The sequence below is a fragment of the Mustelus asterias genome, chromosome 6 (genome assembly GCF_964213995.1).
Source record: "Mustelus asterias chromosome 6, sMusAst1.hap1.1, whole genome shotgun sequence".
NCBI lineage: Eukaryota > Metazoa > Chordata > Chondrichthyes > Carcharhiniformes > Triakidae > Mustelus > Mustelus asterias.
Window position 1 is genome coordinate 136,865,156 of NC_135806.1, and position 20,004 is coordinate 136,885,159.

General features: G+C 44.0%; 1 protein-coding gene across 5 annotated transcripts in view; it reads right to left on the minus strand.

The window, feature by feature from the left end:
- htt (huntingtin) overlaps positions 1-20,004 on the minus strand; it is a 222,177-nt gene that overhangs the window by 131,771 nt on the left and 70,402 nt on the right. For all 5 annotated transcript variants that reach the window (XM_078215138.1, XM_078215136.1, XM_078215139.1 and 2 more), the window contains exons 12-13: positions 17,284-17,407; positions 8,759-8,877 (exon numbers count right to left, since the gene is read on the minus strand). In XM_078215138.1, coding sequence (XP_078071264.1) covers positions 8,759-8,877; positions 17,284-17,407 — 243 coding nt within the window. The remainder of the gene's footprint in view (positions 1-8,758; positions 8,878-17,283; positions 17,408-20,004) is intronic.

The following is a 20,004-nucleotide window of genomic DNA, read 5'->3' on the forward strand; positions in this document are numbered from 1 at the left end:
TAAAGTGAAGGGCACAATATGTAATCCTTGACATGCAAATGCTACTCAGGCTTTTGAATTTCCAAACTAATCACATCTGCAGTAAAATGTTTGCAAGTTATTTGCATAAAGTTCCTACCCTTATGGAATCAATACTCCACTCCTCTTCCCATCAGAACCCCCTGTGCTTCTCTCCAACTCACTCGACCATGTTCCCTGTTCCAGTATCCATGTACTACACTTTCAGTTCTGGCTCAGAAGATTGTTCAGTTTCAGACTCACAACAAACCTTTAAATCAATCTAGATTGGTACAACATGTTGAGGATGGTGCCACTCGAGGGATACCCTGTTAATCTGTTCCAACAGATGTTATCCATCGCATGGCACTTCTCTAAGAAGAGTACAGAATCTTTGAGTACCCTGACCAACATGCCTCACAAAACCAACGGCACCAAAAAATAAGTTGATTTGCGAGCAACAATGAAATGGATAGTCAGACACAAAGAACAAAGTAAATTACAGCACAGGAACAGGTCCTTCGTCCCTCCAAGCCTGCACTGACCATGCTGCCCGACTTAACTAAAACCCCGTAAGCTTCCAGGGACCATATCCCTCTATTCCCATCTCATTCATGTACTTGTCAAGATGCCCCTTAAAAGTCACTACCGTATCTGCTTCCACTACCTCCCCCAGCAACGAGTTCCAGGCATCCACCACTCTCTCTGTGTAAAACATCTGCCTCGTACATCTCTTAAAACTTGCCCCTCGCACCTTAAACCTATGCCCCCTAGTAATTGACTCTTCCACCCTGGGAAAAAGCTTCTGACTATCCACTCTGTCCATGCCTCTCATAATCTTGTAGACTTCTATCAGGTCTCCCCTCAACCTCTGTCGCTCCATAGAACATAGAACAGTACAGCACAGAACAGGCCCTTCGGCCCACGATGTTGTGCCGAGCTTTATCTGAAACCAAGATCAAGCTATCCCACTCCCTATCATCCTGGTGTGCTCCATGTGCCTATCCAATAACCGCTTAAATGTTCCTAAAGTGTCTGACTCCACTATCACTGCAGGCAGTCCATTCCACACCCCAACCACTCACTGCGTAAAGAACCTACCTCTGATATCCTTCCTGTATCTCCCACCACGAACCCTACAGTTATGCCCCCTTGTAATAGCTCCATCCACCCAAGGAAATAGTCTTTGAACGTTCACTCTATCCATCCCCTTCATCATTTTATAAACCTCTATTAAGTCTCCCCTCAGCCTCCTCCGCTCCAGAGAGAACAGCCCTAGCTCCCTCAACCTTTCCTCATAAGACCTACCCTCCAAACCAGGCAGCATCCTGGTAAATCTCCTCTGCACTCTTTCCAGCGCTTCCACATCCTTCTTATAGTGAGGTGGCCAGAACTGCACACAATATTCCAAATGTGGTCTCACCAAGGTCCTGTACAGTTGCAGCATAACCCCACGGCTCTTAAACTCCAACCCCCTGTTAATAAAAGCTAACACACTATAGGCCTTCTTCACAGCTCTATCCACTTGAGTGGCAACCTTTAGAGATTTGTGGATATGAACCCCAAGATCTCTCTGTTCTTCCACAGTCTTCAGAACCCTACCTTTGACCCTGTAATCCACATTTAAATTAGTCCTACCAAAATGAATCACCTCACATTTATCAGGGTTGAACTCCATTTGCCATTTTTCAGCCCAGCTTTGCATCCTATCTATGTCTCTTTGCAGCCTACAACAGCCCTCCACCTCATCCACTACTCCACCAATCTTGGTGTCATCAGCAAATTTACTGATCCACCCTTCAGCCCCCTCCTCTAAGTCATTAATAAAAATCACAAAGAGCAGAGGACCAAGCACTGATCCCTGCGGCACTCCGCTAGCAACCTGCCTCCAATCCGAAAATTTTCCATCCACCACCACCCTCTGTCTTCGATCAGACAGCCAGTTACCTATCCAATCGGCCAACTTTCCCTCTATCCCACACCTCCTCACTTTCATCATAAGCCGACCATGGGGGACCTTATCAAACGCCTTACTAAAATCCATGTATATGACATCAACTGCCCTACCTTCATCAACACACTTAGTTACCTCCTCAAAAAATTCTATCACATTTGTGAGGCACGACTTGCCCTTCACAAATCCGTGCTGACTACCCCGGATTAATCTGCATCTTTCTAAATGGTCGTAAATCCCATCTCTAAGGGCCTTTTCCATCAATTTACCAACCACCGAAGTAAGACTAACCGGTCTATAATTACCAGGGTCATTTCGATTCCCTTTCTTAAACAGAGGAACAACATTCGCCATTCTCCAGTCTTCTGGCACCATCCCCGTGGACAGCGAGGACCCAAAGATCAAAGCCAAAGGCTCTGCAATCTCATCCCTCGCCTCCCAAAGAATCCTAGGATACATTTCATCAGGCCCAGGGGACTTATCGACCTTCAGTTTATTCAAAACTGCCAAGACATCCTCCCTCCGAACATCTATTTCCTCCAGCCTATTAGCCTGTAACACCTTCTCTTCCTCAAAAACATGGCCCCTCTCCTTGGTGAACACTGAAGAAAAGTATTCATTCATCACCTCGCCTATCTCTACTGACTCCATACACAAGTTCCCACTACTGTCCTTGACCGGCCCTAACCTCACCCTGGTCATTCTTTTATTCCTCACATAAGAGTAAAAAGCCTTGGGGTTTTCCTTGATCCGACTGCCAAGGACTTCTCGTGTCCCCTCCTAGCTCTCCTAAGCCCCTTTTTCAGCTCATTCCTTGCTAACTTGTAACCCTCAATCGAGCCATCTGAACCTTGTTTCCTCATCCCTACATAAGCTTCCCTCTTCCTTTTCACAAGACATTCCACCTCTTTCGTGAACCATGGTTCCCTCACTCGGCCATTTCCTCCCTGCCTGACAGGGACATACCTATCAAGGACATCCAGTATTTGTTCCTTGAAAAAGTTCCACTTTTCATTAGTGCCTTTCTCTGACAGTTTCTGTTCCCAACTTATGCCCCCTAATTCTTGCCTAATCACATCATAATTACCCCTCCCCCAATTGTAAACCTTGCCCTGCCGTACGGCCCTATCCCTCTCCATTGCAATAACAAAAGACACCGAATTGTGGTCACTATCTCCAAAGTGCTCTCCCACAACCAAATCTAACACTTGGCCCGGTTCATTTCCCAGTACCAAATCCAATGTGGCCTCACCTCTTGTCAGCCTATCCACATATTGTGTCAGGAAACCCTCCTGCACACACTGCACAAAAACTGCCCCATCCGAACTATTTGACCTACAAAGGCTCCAATCAATATTTGGAAAGTTAAAGTCCCCCATGACAACTACCCTGTGACCCCCACACATATCCATAATCTGCTTAGCAATTTCTTCCTCCACATCTCTATTACTATTTGGGGGCCTATAGTAAACTCCTAACAATGTGACCGCTCCTTTCCTATTTCTAACCTCAGCCCATATTACCTCAGTGTGCAGATCCCCCTCGAAGTGCCTTTCCGCAGCCGTTAAACTATCCTTGATTAACAGTGAGAGCAAACCAAGTTTCTCCACCTCTCCTCATAGCTAATGCCCTCCATACCAGGCAACATCCTGGTAAATCTTTTCTGTACCCTCTCCAAAGCCTCCACATCCTTCTGGTCGTGTGGCGACCAGAATTGAACACTATATTCCAAGTGCGGCCTAACTAAGGTTCTATAAAGCGGCAACATGACTTGCCAATTTTTAAACTCAATACCCCGGCCGATGAAGGCAAGCATGCCGTATGCCTTCTTGACTACTTTCTCCACCTGCATTGCCTCTTTCAGTGACCAGTGTACCTGTACACCCAGATCCCTTTGCCTATCAATACTCCTAAGGGTTCTGCCATTTACTGTATATTTCCTATCTGTATTAGACCTTCCAAAATGCATTACCTCACATTTGTCCAGATTAAACTCCATCTGCTATCTCTCCGCCCAAGTCTCCAACTGATCTATATCCTGCTGTATCCTCCGATGGTCCTCATCACTATCTGCAAATCCACCAACCTTTGTGTCATCCGCAAACTTACTAATCAAACCAGTTACATTTTCCTCTAAATCATTTATATATATATATTACAAACAGCAAAGGTCCCAGCACTGATCTCTGAGGAACACCACTTGTCACAGCCCTCCATTCAGAAACGCACCTTTCCTTCTACCCTCTGTCTTTCTATGACCGAGCCAGTTTTGTATCCACCTTGCCAGCTCACCTCTGATCCCATGCGACTTCACTTTCTGCACCAGTCTGCCATGAGGGACCTTGTCAAAGGCCTTACTGAAGTCCATGTAAACAACATCCACTGCCCTACCCTCATCAATCATCTTCGTCACTTCCTTGAAAAACTCGATCAAGTTCATGAGACACGACCTTCCCTTCACAAAACCATGTTGTCTCTCGCTAATATGTCCACTTATTTCCAAGTGGGAATAAATCCTGTCTCGAAGAATCCTCTCCAATAATTTCACTACCACTGATGCAAGGCTCATCGGCCTGTAATTACCTGGATTATCCTTGCTACCCTTCTTAAACAAAGGAACAACATTGGCTATTCTCCAATCCTCTGGGACCTCCCCTGTAGTCATGATGTGGAGATGCCGGCGTTGGACTGGGGTGGACACAGTAAGAGTTTTAGCAACACCAGGTTAAAGTCCAACAGGTTTATTTGGTAGCAAATACCATTAGCTTTCGGAGCGCTGCTCCTTCGTCAGATGGAGTGGATTTCCTCCCTTGCCTCTCTCAGTATTCTGGGGTATATCCCATCAGGCCCTGGAGACTTGTCTACCTTAATGTTTCTCAAGACCTCCAATACTTCCTCCTTTCTGATCTCAACATGACTCAAACTATCTACACATCCTTTCCCAGACTCATGATCCACCAAGTCCTTCTCTTTGGTGAATACTGACGCAAGTTGCATGTAAATATTTATGATGTGGAGGTGCCGGCGTTGGACTGGGGTAAGCACAGTAAGAAGTCTCACAACACCAGGTTAAAGTCCAACAGGTTTATTTGGTAGCAAATACCATAAGCTTTCGGAGCACAGCTGACGAAGGAGCTGTGCTCCGAAAGCTTATGGTATTTGCTACCAAATAAACCTGTTGGACTTTAACCTGGTGTTGTGAGACTTCTTACTGTAAATATTTATCCAGATATCTAGGATTGAACTTCAAAAGGTAATGCATTGTGCTGAGCAATTTAAGAGTTTTTGCCACAATAATAAAAGGATCATATTTATATGATGAGCAGCTGCCAGTATTCTGCTCCCCCAAATTCTGCCGGGAGAACAAATCCAAGATGCAGGGCAACCCCATCAGCTATGCAGCAACAAAACAACAACTGTTAAAATTTTGGACGCCAGTGTTCCAGCATGCAAGGTGGTCATTTGGCCCATTAAGTTTATCCTGCCTCTCCACAGAGCAATACCATCTGGCCCATTCTATCCTCATAGCCCTGATCCATCCAGTGCTCTGCCAATTTCCTTTTAACATCATTAATTAGTCTCAGCACCCTCACCCTCGTTGGCCGACAGTTCCAAATCATTATTACTCACTGCATTGAAAAGTTTTTCCCCTTGTATCTTTTGCCCAAAACCTTAAACTGGTGTCCCTTTGTCCTTGCATCACCAGCTAATAGGACGTTTTTCCTTGCCTACCTTACCCAAAACTGTCATAAATGGCTAAGATCAAGTGTAGTATCTGTTCTTATCGGCCTTTTGGCTAAGATCAAGTGTAGTAGGATTGGATGCTGCACTTGGTTAGGGTCATTGGGTTGCATTGAAGCTTCATATGTTTCACATGTTTCATATGAAGCAATTTTTAAAAGCGGCATCCCGGCCTTTTGGCTAAGATGCAAATGAGCTCAAGTCTTGGAGGAGGTGTTGCTTTGCTCCTCCAATCAGCTTGGCTCATGTAGATCAGGCCCAGGACAGGGTGATTTGGTCGCTCGCCCTGTCTTGTCAGCCTGGATCTGAGGTGTCTCGGCTTGTTGAGACTCTGAATTGGATTTGATTTGATTGAATTGGAAAAGTATAAAAAATAAATAAATAAATTTGTACACCTCTATCAACTCTCTCAATTTTCTTTGCTCCAAGGAGAACCACCCCAGTTTCTCCAACCTAATTTTGAAGTTAAATCCACCCCTAATTCCTGGAACCATTCTGTTAAGTATCCGCTGTACCTTCTCTGTACCATTCTTCCTAAAGTGTGGAGACCAGAATTGGATGAAATGTTCTAGTTGTGGCCTAACCAGAGTTTTATACGGCCACATTTGGAATACTGCATACAGCTCTGGTCACTATTATAGAAAGGATATTATTAAACTAGAAAGAGTGCAGAAAAGATTTAGTAGGATGCTACCAGAACTTGATGGTTTGAGTTATAAGGAGAAGCTGGATAGACTAGGACTTTTTTTCCTTGGAGCTATGAGGCTTAGGGGCAAAGATCAGCTAGATAGTCAATACCTTTTCCCAAAGGTAGGGGAGTTTAAAACTAGAGGGCATAGATTTAAGGTGAGGGGAGAGATACAAAAGGGTCCAGAGGGGCAATTTTCTCACACACAGGGTGGTGAGTATCTGGAACAAGCTGCTAGAGGCAGTAGTAGAGGCGGGTACAACTTTGTCTTTTAAAAAGCATTGAAAGTTACATGAGTAAGATGGCTATCGAGGGATATGGGCCAAATGCGGAAAATTGGGACTAGCTTAGTCGTTAAAAAAAAAGGGCGGCATGGACAAGTTGGGCCGAAGGGCCTATTTATGACTCTATAAAGTTTCAGCACAGCTTCCCTATTAATAAATTATTAAAGTGCAAGATAAATGAGAATAAGTGTTCCCGTCCAGTATGGAAATTCCATGTTCACCATAAATTAACACATTCACCCTCCCCACCAATGAACCTTATCAAGACATGGAGGAGCTCATATTGGTGGGTGACATATTTCTCCACCTCCATGTTCAGGGGTTTCAGATGAAGAATAGCTCAAAATAGATGCACAATAACAAGACTCCAAGGCTGTAACCTAACATTTACTATGCAGATGCTAGCTATCATCATGTACTCCAAAGTCTCACTGAGCAAGCTAACATGTCAAAATGGCCAGTTTTGTTGCTCAAACACTCATATCTACTAGGATCAGGACTGACTGAAAATGAAGCTTAGTGGGAAGGGCCACTTCAGAAATAAGGAGATGTAAATTCCACTGTTTACTAATCATTGGCCACTGCAGTAAAACATGACTCCCTTGTTGAAACTTAAATGTCAACAGTGCAAGAAGAAATGTTTACCACAAGGCACAGTGCAGAAGCAGCAGCTCTCTTGGTAATGTACAGACCACTCGAAGTAGAAATATTTGGAGCCTTTAATATAATAGAATGATACAGTGCAGGTCACCATTTGGGCCCATCATGCCTGTGATGGCTCTTTGAAAGAACTATCCAATTAATCCCACATACCCCGAATCCTCCCTCACATTCCTTTCCATTTTTGCTCTTTGATGTATTCCTTTAGAAGGATACTATTGAATCTGCTTCTACCATACTTTCAGGCAATACGATTCCAGATCAATGTAAATTAGTCCCCTGGTGACTAGCTCTCTTACCAGGGGAAGCCATTTTTCTCTATTGACTCTCAAAAGGCATCATTTTGAACACCTCTATTGGTCTCTTTATTTAAGGAAGGATGTAAATGCATTGGAAGCAGCTCAGAGAAGCTTTCTTAGACTAATACATGGAATGGGAGAGTTGTCCTATGAGGAAAGGTTGGTTAGAGTTAGGGTTGTATCAGCTGGAGTTTAGAAGAGTAAGCTAACAAGATCTTGAGAGGTATTGACAGGGTGGATGTGGAAAGAATGTTTCTTCTTGTGGGAGAATCCAGAATTCGGGATCGCTATTTAAAAATAATGGGTCGCCCACTGAAGATAGAGATAAAGAGAGTTTTTTTCTCTCAGAAGGTCATTAGTTTTTGGAATTCTCTTCCTCAAAAGGCAGCGGAAACAGAGTCTTTGAATTTTTTAAGGCAGAGCTAGATAGATTCTTGATAAGCAAGAGGATGAAAGATTATTAGGGGTAGGCAGAAAAGTGGCATTGAGGTTACAACCAGATCAGCCATCTTATTGAATGGTGGAACAGGCTCGAGGGGCCAAGTGGTCTACTCCTGCTCCTAATTTATATTTTCTATTATATCTCCCCTCAACTTACTCCGCCTTTAGGAAAGCGATCCAAATTTCTCTAAGTTTCTCCACACAAATTAATTCCCTCATCTCTGGTACCTTTTAACAATAATAATTTACATTTATATAACACCTTTAAATGTAGTAAAATGGACCACAGAGCTTCAGAGAAGCATTATCAAACAAAATTTGACACCGTGCCCTATATGATGATATTAGGAAAGGCAACCAAAAACTTGTTCAAAGCGGCAGGTTTTAAGCAGCGTCTTAAAAGGAGACAAGAGGGGTGGAGAGGTTCAGGGAGGCAACTCCAGAGTTTTGGGCCCTGGCAGATGAAGGCAGAGCCACCAATGGTGGACTGAATGAATTCAGGGACACACAAGAGGCCAACAGAGGAGAAATGCAGAGATCTTCCCCGCACCCTCTGCCAGGCCGCGACATCCTTTCTAAAAGCAAAATGCCGAGAATCAGACAGTGTACGCTAGTCTCCCGCCGGTGGAAACAGTTTCTCCTTATTTACTCTATTCAAACCTTGATTAAGAAATACAACATAAAGACATCTCACCTTGGTATCAAGATCTGCTGACTCAACGCAGTCATCCTTCGCGACAAAACGATCAACACTGCTGTCAGAGGACTGCCGGCTGTGGCCCATGTGACTTAACAAATGAGATTTGTTTACTGCTGTAAGATTAAGAGAAATTATTTTTCTCCCCTGCTGTTAAATAAAGTTTTTCTATCCTCATTTTCTAAGTCAACTTGTTCCACTCCCTGGCTAAAGTTAGAAGTAGATGACCTGCCCCTGGACATCCACAATGCTGATCTGTAGTCCATCTTGATCACACAGCCTAGGTTGACACTCTAACACAGTGCTGAAGGATTGTACTGCATTGGAGGTGTAACCTGTTAAATGAGGCACTGGATCAAGGTTACCTTTCCCTGCTCTGGTGGTTCAGGTGAAAGTCAAGGATCCCATGGCACTATTCGGACAACAGTCGAAAGTTCTCCGTGTTTTAACCCAACATTCCTGCCTCAGCAACACCACCAAAAACAGATCAACCGGTCATTAACCTCATTACTGCTTGTGGAAACTTGCTGTGCACAAAATGGCTACTGCCTTTGCCAATGTAGTATTTGCTGAATTTAAACAAAATTCATCGTACATGAAGCACTTTGGAACATTTGAGACACGCAGTAAGGCGCTCTATCATTGCATTGTAAAGTCCTCTCCAACAGTGATGGCATGTAAGCAGCCCAAGTTAGTTCAGTCTCCAAGTTCTCTCGATCTACCATTCTCTGACAAGTTCAAGATCAAGAACTCCCCATGTATGTGATTATAGTTTTCAAACTCAGAACCTATTTAACGGCGGAGCAGCTGCTTACCACACATAACTTGAGCTGCAATGTATTATTTGGTCATTTCTCAAACTCTTTAGAATGTTAGTTAGCAAGATGGCATGGTGGAATATCAGAGATCTGCACCTCTGCTTCCATTTCAACTGCATCCTGGTTAGGAAAAGGTAGGAGGAGGCAGGCACTTCTTCAACTTCATCATGCAGGCATAGTTAACTGGGGAGGGGGAGGGAGGGAAGACAGATGGACCCTCGTGGCAACACTCTCACCTCAGGTTCAGAGGCTGGTAACTCTGAGCACATTCAAGAAAGTTGACATTCCAGCAAAGCAATCAAACAGTGCTGCATTATCAGGAGATGCCGTCATTCATGCGAAACATTAGACTAAGATCCTCACTAGGCAAGACAGGAATGCACAGGAAGACAGCACCATTGAAGGCAGCACCCTCCAAACCCATCTCCTTCAACTGCACCTTCCAAACTCACAACGCTCACTCCTTCAACAACACCTTCCAAAACCACAACCCCGACTCCTTCGCCAACACCTTCCAAAACCACAACTTCCTTCAACAGCACCTTCCAAATCCACGATGTTCACCCCCTAAAGGGACAAGATCTGCAGATGCAAGGGAATACCGCAACTTTCAAGTTCCTCTCCAGCCACACACAACACTGACTTGGAACAATATCGCCGTTGTTTCACTGTCATTGGGTCAAAATTCTGGAACTCCCTCCCGAACAGCACTGTGGGTTTATCTACACCACATGAACTGCAACAGTTTAAGAAGGTAGCTCACCATCATCTTCTCAAGGTCAATTAGGGATGGGTAGTAAATGCTGGCCTGGGTAGTAACGCCCAGGAACGAATAACTAAAATAAAAGGGCTAAAGGCTATTCAACTTCCAAAAATGCACAGCTCAAATTACCACATTGGTCTTTAGCAAAGGTTTGTGCAAAGCTGGGTTTCTAAGACATGGTACAATCAGATCTTCAACATGTCATAGGCACCTAACTTTTTTTACAATGCTTCCATTAACACTGGGCAGAAAATTCTCTCTATTTTATCAAATAGTATAGTCTGTGCCGCTCTGAAGATTTGCCTCCCGATCTTCTAAACCTACATACGAAAATGATGGGGAAGAAAAAGGAACTGATCCATGAAGCCTGCCACCCATTCACAATGCCCAAAACATCATAACTAGACATTCCCTATCCCACAATAGCCACTGGAAAAATCAAGCAGCGAGAAGGAAAAAACAGGATTAGTAAGAGGGAAATACGCTGGAAATTCCTTTGAGCCCCCTCACCCCTCCACCATCTATGCTCACTATCTTTACTCCTCGACATAATCCTGTGTGTTGAGATGATGGTTTTAGCTCTTAATGCATTCTCTGCCAAGTTCTCAAACTTCCCACTCCCATAGCCTTCAGGCATTTATGAACCAAACTTGCTATTACTTAATCACAACTTCCTACTTTACCTTAACTTTCTTGCACATCGCTATTAGGGACACAAGAACATGAATTAATATCACAGAAAAAATATTGAAGAAACGCAAGGGTCAAAAATCCAACAAATCCTAGGACCTGATGGCCTATCTCCTAGGACTCTAAAAGAGATAGTTGCAGAGATAGTGAATATGCTGATTATGATTAAATCCCTAGATTCTAGAATAGCCCAGCAGAATGGATGCCAGCAAATGTAACACCACTACTCTAGAGAAAACAAAAACAGGGAACTAGAGGCCAATTAAGTGGACTTGAGTCATTGGGAAAGTGCTGGAATCTATTTTTAAGGAAGTCTTAACAATGCACTTAGAAAAGCATATCAAAGTCAATGATCAAAGTCAATGTGGTTTTACAGCAGGAAATAGTATTTGACAAATTATTTGGGGATTTTTGAGGATGTAGCTAGTATGTATGGGAAAATGCTGTTGAGGTGGGTCATCAGCCGTGATCTTAGTGGATGGCAGAATGAGCTCAAACGGTTGAATGGCCTGCTCCTGCTCTAATTCCCATTCATATTCTTAACTAGCAAGATAGATAAAGGGAAACCAGAAGATGTAGTATACAGGGAAACAGTGATACTATCACTGGACGAGGCTAATGTTCTGGGGACAGGAGTTCAAATCCCACCACAGCAGCTTGTAGAGTTTAAATTCAACTTATTCATAAATATCGAATCCAAAGCTAATTTCACTACCAGTAACCATAACAACTATTCTCGACTGTCAGAAAAACATGTCTAGTTCACTAATGTCCTTGAAGAAAATCTGCCATTCATATCTGGTCTGGCCTACATGTGACACACACCAATGTGGTTGACTGTTAACTGCCAAAAGGTATTTGATAAGGTGCCACACAACAAGTTAATGTGCAAGGGCTCATGAAGTGGAGATAAGATATTAGCATGGATGGTGCATTGGTTAATGGACAGGGAATAGACAATAGGAATAAATGGCGCATTTTCAAGTTGGCAGGCAGCATCGACTAGAGTGCCGCAGGGTAAGTGCTGAGACCTCAGCTATTTACAATCAATATTAATAACTTTGATGAAGAATCCAAGATAATGAAGTTTGCTGACAATACAAAGCTAGGTTGGAATATAAGCTGCGAGGAGGACAAAGAGGCTGCAAAGAAATATGGACAGGTTAAGTGAGTGGGCAATAAGACAGTAGATGAAGTATAATGTGGGGAAACGTGAGGTTATTCAAGCAAAATACTGCAGATGTTGGAATCTGAAACAAAAACAGAAAATGCTGGGGGGGAAAAATCAACAGGTCTGGCAGCATCTGTGGAGAAAGAAAATAGAGTTAATGTAACATGCTCCGTTTTTGCCTGAGATTATTCACTTTGGGAGTAGGAAGAGAAAAGCAGAATTTATTTTTTTTAAAAGATGTGAAACTTGCAAATGTTGATGTACAGAGGGACTTGAACGTACTTGTATATGGAATACAAAGCTTGCATGCGAGTGTTGCAAACAATTAGGAAGGCAAATGGCACAATGAACCTTATTGTAAGGGAACCCTGACAAGTGTGAGGTGAGTAATTTGACAAGGAAGTACTCAATGAATGGCATGGCACTGGGAAGTTCTGAGGAACAAAGGGACTTTGGCATGTTTGTCTATGAATCTCTGAAAACAGAACGACATATTAGTGGGGTGGTGAAAAAGGTATTTGGGACACATGCCTTTCTCAATAGAGGCAAATTATAAAAGCAAGGGAGTCATTTTGGAGTTGTATAGAACTTTGGTGAGGCCACAGCTGGAGTACTGTGTGCAGTTCTGGTCACCACATTATAGGAAGGATGTGATTGCACTGGTGGGGGTGCAGAGGGGATTCGTCAGGATGCTGCCTGGGATGGAAAATTTAAGTTATGAAGAGAGGTTGAATAGGCTTGGGTTGTTTTCGTTGGAGCAGAGAAGACTGAGGGGCGACCTGATCGAGGTGTTCAAAATTATGAGGAGTATGGACAGAGTGGAGAGGGAGCGTTTGTTCCCCTTGTTTGAAGGGTCAGTCACAAGGGGACATAGGTTCAAGGTGGGGGGCAGCTGGTTTGGGGGGGGGGGGGGGGGGGGGGGGGAGGGGGCGGGGGGGTGGTGCCTGGGAGGGTGGTAGACCCGAGTTGCCTCACATTCTTTAAAAGGTACCTGGATGAGCACTTGGCAGATCATAGCATTCAAGGCTTTGGGCCAAGTGCTGGTAAATGGGATTAGGTGGGAGTTCAGGTGTTTCCCGCGTGTTGGTGCAGACTCAACAGGCCGAGGGGCTTCTTCTGCACTGTATGATTCTATGATTGGGGTCCAGGAATAAAGTAGTCTTGCTATAATTATGCAGGGCTTTGGTAAGACCACACCTGAAATATTGTACACATTATCTGAGGAAGGATACACTTGCATGGCAGACAGTACGGTGAAGGTTCACTGGAGTGGTGCCTGGGATGAAAGGCTGAGTACACTCCCTTAGCAGTTTAGAAGATGCAAGGTGGTCACATTGAAACGCACAAGATTCTGAAATGTCCTGATAAACACCGAGAGGTTGTTGCCCTCATGTTTTAGATTCCCAGCCAGTGGAACAGTCCCAGGATATTGGGTGGCACGGTGACACAGTGGTTAGCAGTGGGTTCAATTCTAGCCTCGGGTCACTGCCTGTGTGCAGTCTGCACGTTCTCCCTGTGTCTGCATGGGTTTCCTTGCACAGTCCGAAAGCTGTGCTGGTTAGGTGGATTGGCCGTGCTGAATTCTCCTTCAGTGTACCCGAACAGGCGTCGAAGTGTGGCGACACAGGTATTTTCACAGTAACTTCATTGCAGTGTTAATGTAAGTTAACACTAATGAATAAACTTAAAAATTTTAAAATAAGAGAGGAGAATGTTTTTCAACTCAAATCTTCGGCATTCTCTACCCCAGAGGGGTGTGGATGCTCCATTGTTGAATATATTTAGACAGGTTTTAGTATCCGGGAACTGAGGGATATGGAGATCGTGTAGGAAAGTGGCACTGAGACAAAAGATCAGCCATGATCGTTCTGACTACAAAAGCAAGCTCTACTCCTGTTCCGTTGTTATGTAGAAGGCCATTCAGCCCCTTAAGCATATCCTGCCATTCAGTGAAATCATGGCTGATCTGTGACCCAATTCCACATACCCACCTTTGCCTCCATAGCCCTTAATATATTTGGTTAACTAAAAATCCATTAATCTCAAATTTATAATTAACAATTGAATAGCAGCCATTGCACACAGAAGCGTTTGCTAACTTCATGGAGAGATTGTGGAGAGGAAGGAGGAGAATTTTAATTTAGGTATTGCTTAACCCAGAGCCAATGTAGGACAGCAAGCGCAGGATGAAGGGAAAATGGAACTTGATGCAAGTTAGGACACGGCAGCAACCTTGGACAGCCTCAAGTTTACAGAGGGTAGAATGTGGGAGGCCAGCGAGGAATGCATTGGATTTATTAGAATGGCACAGAATTAGGTCCTTCAGCCCAACTGGTCTGTGCTGTGCATAGGTTCCACATGAACCTCCTTCCACCCCACTCAGCATATCCTTCTATTCCCTCCTCCCTGGTGCACTTAGAACCATAGAAATGATACAGCACAGAAGGGGACCATTCAGCCCACGTGTCCATGCCAACTAAAGACACCCATCTAACTTCCCTTTGCAGGTGGATAATAAAAGAGATATTGATTCCATCCACAACAGATGTCTCAGACGTGGAGGGCCAGAATCTAATAAACCATGTCATTGTGTACCTGCTACACCCAAGCCTTAAAATTGGCGACCCTCGCCAAGGACAGCTTTGCAAGCTCTCAGCAAGACCATAAGATATCCTATTTCGTAGGAACAAATCCAGCGATACGCACTGGGCAAGTTCAAGTGAATGGATTACACATAGTACATTTATTAAAATGTATTAAGGCTAAGTTTTTCTGATCAGCTGTATTAAATTCATTTATTCTTTTTAATAAGAATTAGTGCTTCAATCCCAACCCTTACAAGCTATTATTGTCAAAAGAAAAATCAGTATTGTGTTCTGATTATTTTACATACAACATACAGTACAGAATTCATGCCAGCGTTGATGCTCTTCTTTTGCCTCCTTCCACACTGCTTCATCTAATCCTAGTAACAAGTCTCACAACACCAGGTTAAAGTCCAACAGGTTTATTTGGTAGCAAAAGCCACTAGCCGAAAGCTAGTGGCTTGTGCTACCAAATATACCTGTTGGACTTTAACCTGGTGTTGTGAGACTTGTTACTGTGTTTACCCCAGTCCAACGCCGGCATCTCCACATCATCTAATTCTGTCAACATATCTTTTATTTTTTTTGTCCTTCATGGACATATCTTGCTGCCCCTTCAAGACCTTTATTGTATTCACCCCAACTAGTCATTGTGGTGAAATTTCCATATTCCCACTCTGCTCAGGTAAAGACATTTCTCCTGAATTTCCTATTGAACATAAGAACATAAGAAATAGGAGCAGGAGTAGGCCATCTAGCCCCTCGAGCCTGCCCCGCCATTCAATAAGATCATGGCTGAAATGACGTGGATCAGTACCACTTACCCGCCTGATCCCCATAACCCTTAATTCCCTTACCGATCAGGAATCCATCCATCCGCGTTTTAAACATATTCAGCGAGGTAGCCTCCACCACCTCAGTGGGCAGAGAATTCCAGAGATTCACCACCCTCTGGGAGAAGAAGTTCCTCCTCAACTCTGTCTTAAACCGACCCCCCTTTATTTTGAGGCTGTGTCCTCTAGTTTTAACTTCCTTACTAAGTGGAAAGAATCTCTCCGCCTCCACCCTATCCAGCCCCCGCATTATCTTATAAGTCTCCATAAGATCCCCCCTCATCCTTCTAAACTCCAACGAGTACAAACCCAATCTCCTCAGCCTCTCCTCATAATCCAAACCCCTCATCTCCGGTATCAACCTGGTGAACCTTCTCTGCACTCCCTCCAATGCCAATATATCCTTCCTCATATAAGGGGACCAATACTGCACACAGTATTCCAGCTGCGGCCTCACCAATGCCCTGTACAGGTGCATCAAGACATCCCTGCTTTTATATTCTATCCCCCTCGCAATATAGGCCAACATCCCATTTGCCTTCTTGATCACCTGTTGTACCTGCAGACTGGGCTTTTGCGTCTCATGCACAAGGACCCCCAGGTCCCTTTGCACGGTAGCATGTTTTAATTTGTTTCCATTGAGATAGTAATCCCATTTGTTATTATTTCCTCCAAAGTGTATAACCTCGCATTTCTCAACGTTATACTCCATTTGCCATATCCTCGCCCACTCACTCAGCCTGTCCAAATCTCTCTGCAGATCTTCTCCGTCCTCCACACGATTCACTTTTCCACTTATCTTTGTGTCGTCTGCAAACTTCGTTACCCTACACTCCGTCCCCTCCTCCAGATCATCTATATAAATGGTAAACAGTTGCGGCCCGAGTACCGATCCCTGCGGCACGCCACTAGTTACCTTCCTCCAACCGGAAAAACACCCATTTATTCCGACTCTTTGCTTCCTGTCGGATAGCCAGTCCCCAATCCACTTTAACACACTACCCCCAACTCCGTGTGCCCTAATCTTCTTCAGCAGCCTTTTATGGGGCACCTTATCAAACGCCTTTTGGAAATCCAAAAACACCGCATCCACCGGTTCTCCTCCATCAACCGCCCTAGTCACATCTTCATAAAAATCCAACATGTTCGTCAAGCACGACTTTCCCCTCATGAATCCATGCTGCGTCTGATTGATCGAACCATTTCTATCCAGATGCCCTGCTATCTCCTCTTTAATAATGGATTCCAGCATTTTCCCTACTACAGACGTTAAGCTGACCGGCCTATAGTTACCCGCCTTTTGTCTCCTTCCTTTTTTAAACATTGGATTTATCAGTGACTATATTCTTTTTAGGGCCCCTAGCTTTCGTCTCCATCACGAGTGGAAATGTCTTGTCTGCTATTTGCTTGCCCTCAAAATAAAGCAATGCTGAATAAAACAGCTGAAACGGCTCCAAATCAAGAGTGGGGAGGAGTCAACACATAATGAAGTGTGTTAGGTAATACATTGCTGAAAGTGTTGTGTGTTTTAATATTGTCAACAATTAGGATTAGAACAAGAATGCTAGTTGTAACAAGGCATTAAGGAATAGATACTAAAGTCAGCGTCAATTCTTAACTCAGTCCCTGCAGTTTGTTTTAAAAGCACATGAGACAACGTACCCAGGGTGGAACTTGTGAAGCTGTCTAGAAGTGCATCTCCAGGAGTATTTGAGGCATCCTCCTCCTCATCTTGAAGCTGCCCGATCTGCATTGCTGAATACTGATTGTCTGTCCCATCCAGCACCTGGTTCAAACAAGCAGATTCAGTAATAATTTACACCAGGTTTCAACAGGATTGGTAGTGCCTTCCTGTTCATTGAATCCCCATTTCTTCCCTCCTTGTTTCCTCAGGAGTGTTAACTAATCACTTACCCCTCTCACCTAAACGATCAGAATTGGGAGTTTAAAGGGTGAACAGAGGGAGCATCTCCAAAATTATGAAGGGTTTATAATTAGGTGAGTAAATCAGGTTGTTTCCACCTGTTGATGGAAGAGAACATCAGTAATGTCTCCGGAGAAAAGCAGGGTGATTTCTCCAGCAAAATGCAGAGTGGAGGCTAATTTCATTAAAAAAAGTGATGTTTAAAGTTTTTAAAGTTTATTTTAAAAAGTTTATTATTGTCACAAGTAGGCTTACATCACAATCAAGTTACTGTGAAATTCCTCTAGCCGCCACACTCTGGTGCCTGTTCGGGTACACTGAGGGAGAATTTAGCACGGCCAATGCACCTAAACTGCACATCTTTGGACTGTGAGGGGAAACCGGAGCACCCCAGAGGAAACCCACACAGACACGAGGAGAACATGCAAACTCCACACAGACAGTGACCCAAGCCGGGAATCGAATCCAGGTCCCTGGCACAGAGAGGCAGAAGTGCTAACCACTGTGCCACCGTGCTGTCTGTGCGTATAAACCAATTCCAATCACCTATAGCAGTGTGGACTCCAGGTATAGCGAAGAGGACCATCAGAGGATACAGCAGGATATAGATCGGTTGGAGACTTGGGCAGAGAGGTGGCAGATGGAGTTTAATCCGGACAAATGTGAGGTAATGCATTTTGGAAGGTCTAATACAGATAGGAAATATACAGTAAATGGCAGAACCCTTAGGAGTATTGATGGGCAGAGGGATCTGGGTGTACAGGTACACAGGTCACTGAAAGTGGCAACGCAGGTGGAGAAAGTAGTCAAGAAGGCATACGGCATGCTTGCCTTCACTGGCCATGGCATTGAGTTTAAAAATTGGCAAATCATGTTGCAGCTTTATAGAACCTTAGTTCTTGGAATATAGTGTTCAATTCTGGTCACCACACTACTAGAAGGATGTGGAGGCTTTGGAGGGGTACAAAAAAGATTTACCAGGATGTTGCCTGGTATGGAGGGCATTAGCTATGAGGGGAGATTGGAGAAACTTGGTTTGTTCTCACTGGAACAACGGAGGTTGAGGGGAGACCTGATAGAAGTCTACAAGATTATGAGAGGCATGGACAGAGTGGATAGTCACAAGCTTTTTCCCAGAGTGGAAGAGTCAATTACGAGGGGGCACAGGTTTAAGGCGCGAGGGGCAAGGAGATGTACGAGGCAGATGTTTTACACAGAGAGTGGTGGGTGCCTGGAACTCTGTGCCGGGGGAGGTAGTGGAAGCAGAAATGATAGTGAGTTTTAAGGGGTGTCTGGACAAATACATGAATAGGATGGGAATGGAGGGATATGGTCCCTGGAAGGGTCGGGAGTTTTAGGTAAGTCGGGCAGCATGGTCGGTGCAGGCTTGGAGGGCCGAAGAGCCTGTTCCTGTGCTGTAATTTTCTTTGTTCTTTTTGCATGACTGATGGGGAATTACTTCTGCCCTGCTCGAGAGCAGTCAATATAGTCAGGAAAGTAAAAAAATGGAATGGGGAATTCTCTTCTCCAAACACTGCTGAAGCAGTGTGTGGATTATTTGAAAAGGAATTAGGCTGTTGCTTGGGGAAGATTGTTCAGAGGTTAGTGTGTGTGATTGGGTGGCTAAATTACAGCAGCACTGCAATCCTCCATCAACACTGCTATTTTCCTGAAGGACAGTAAGTTAAGAAAAGGTGGAGGGGTAGCTCTGGTAACTAAGGATGACATTGGTTAAATAGAGAGATGATCTTAGTTCTACAGATCAAAATGTAGAATCAGCTTGGGTAGAGATGAGAAAAAGTAAAGGTAAGTCACTTATGGGAGTGGTTTACTCCCCCCCCCCCCGCCCCCAACTGCTACCACACTGTAGGATGGGGTATGCAGAAAAAAATAATGGGGGCTTGTAAGAAAGGTACAGTAATAATCATGGGTGATATTAATCTACATTGAAATTGGACAAATCAGGTCGCCAAAAGTAGCCTGGATGGTGAGTTCATAGAGTGTTTTCTGTACAATTTTTTAGAACAGCACATTCTCAAGCCAACCAGACAGCAGGCGACACCTGATCTGGTAATGCGCAATGCAACAGGATTAATTAATGAGCTCATAGTGAAGATATTCCTAGGTAGCAGTGATCATAATATGATTGAATTTCACATTCAGTTTGAGGGAGAGAGAAATGGATCTGAGATAAGTGTTTTAAACTTAAATAAGGGCAATTATGAAGGCAAGAAGACAGGTGGCTAAAGCAAACTGGGTAATTCAGTTAAAGTATAGGTCAGTAGACAGCAGTGACAGACATTTAACAATATATTTTAGAATACTCCGAAAAATACATTTCAGTGAGAAAAAAAAGACTAAGGGAAAGACACACCAGCTGTGGCTAACAAGGGAAGTTAAATGTGGTTTTAAATTGGAAACATATTGGAATCATAATGGCTCTGGCGAGAGTGTAAAGG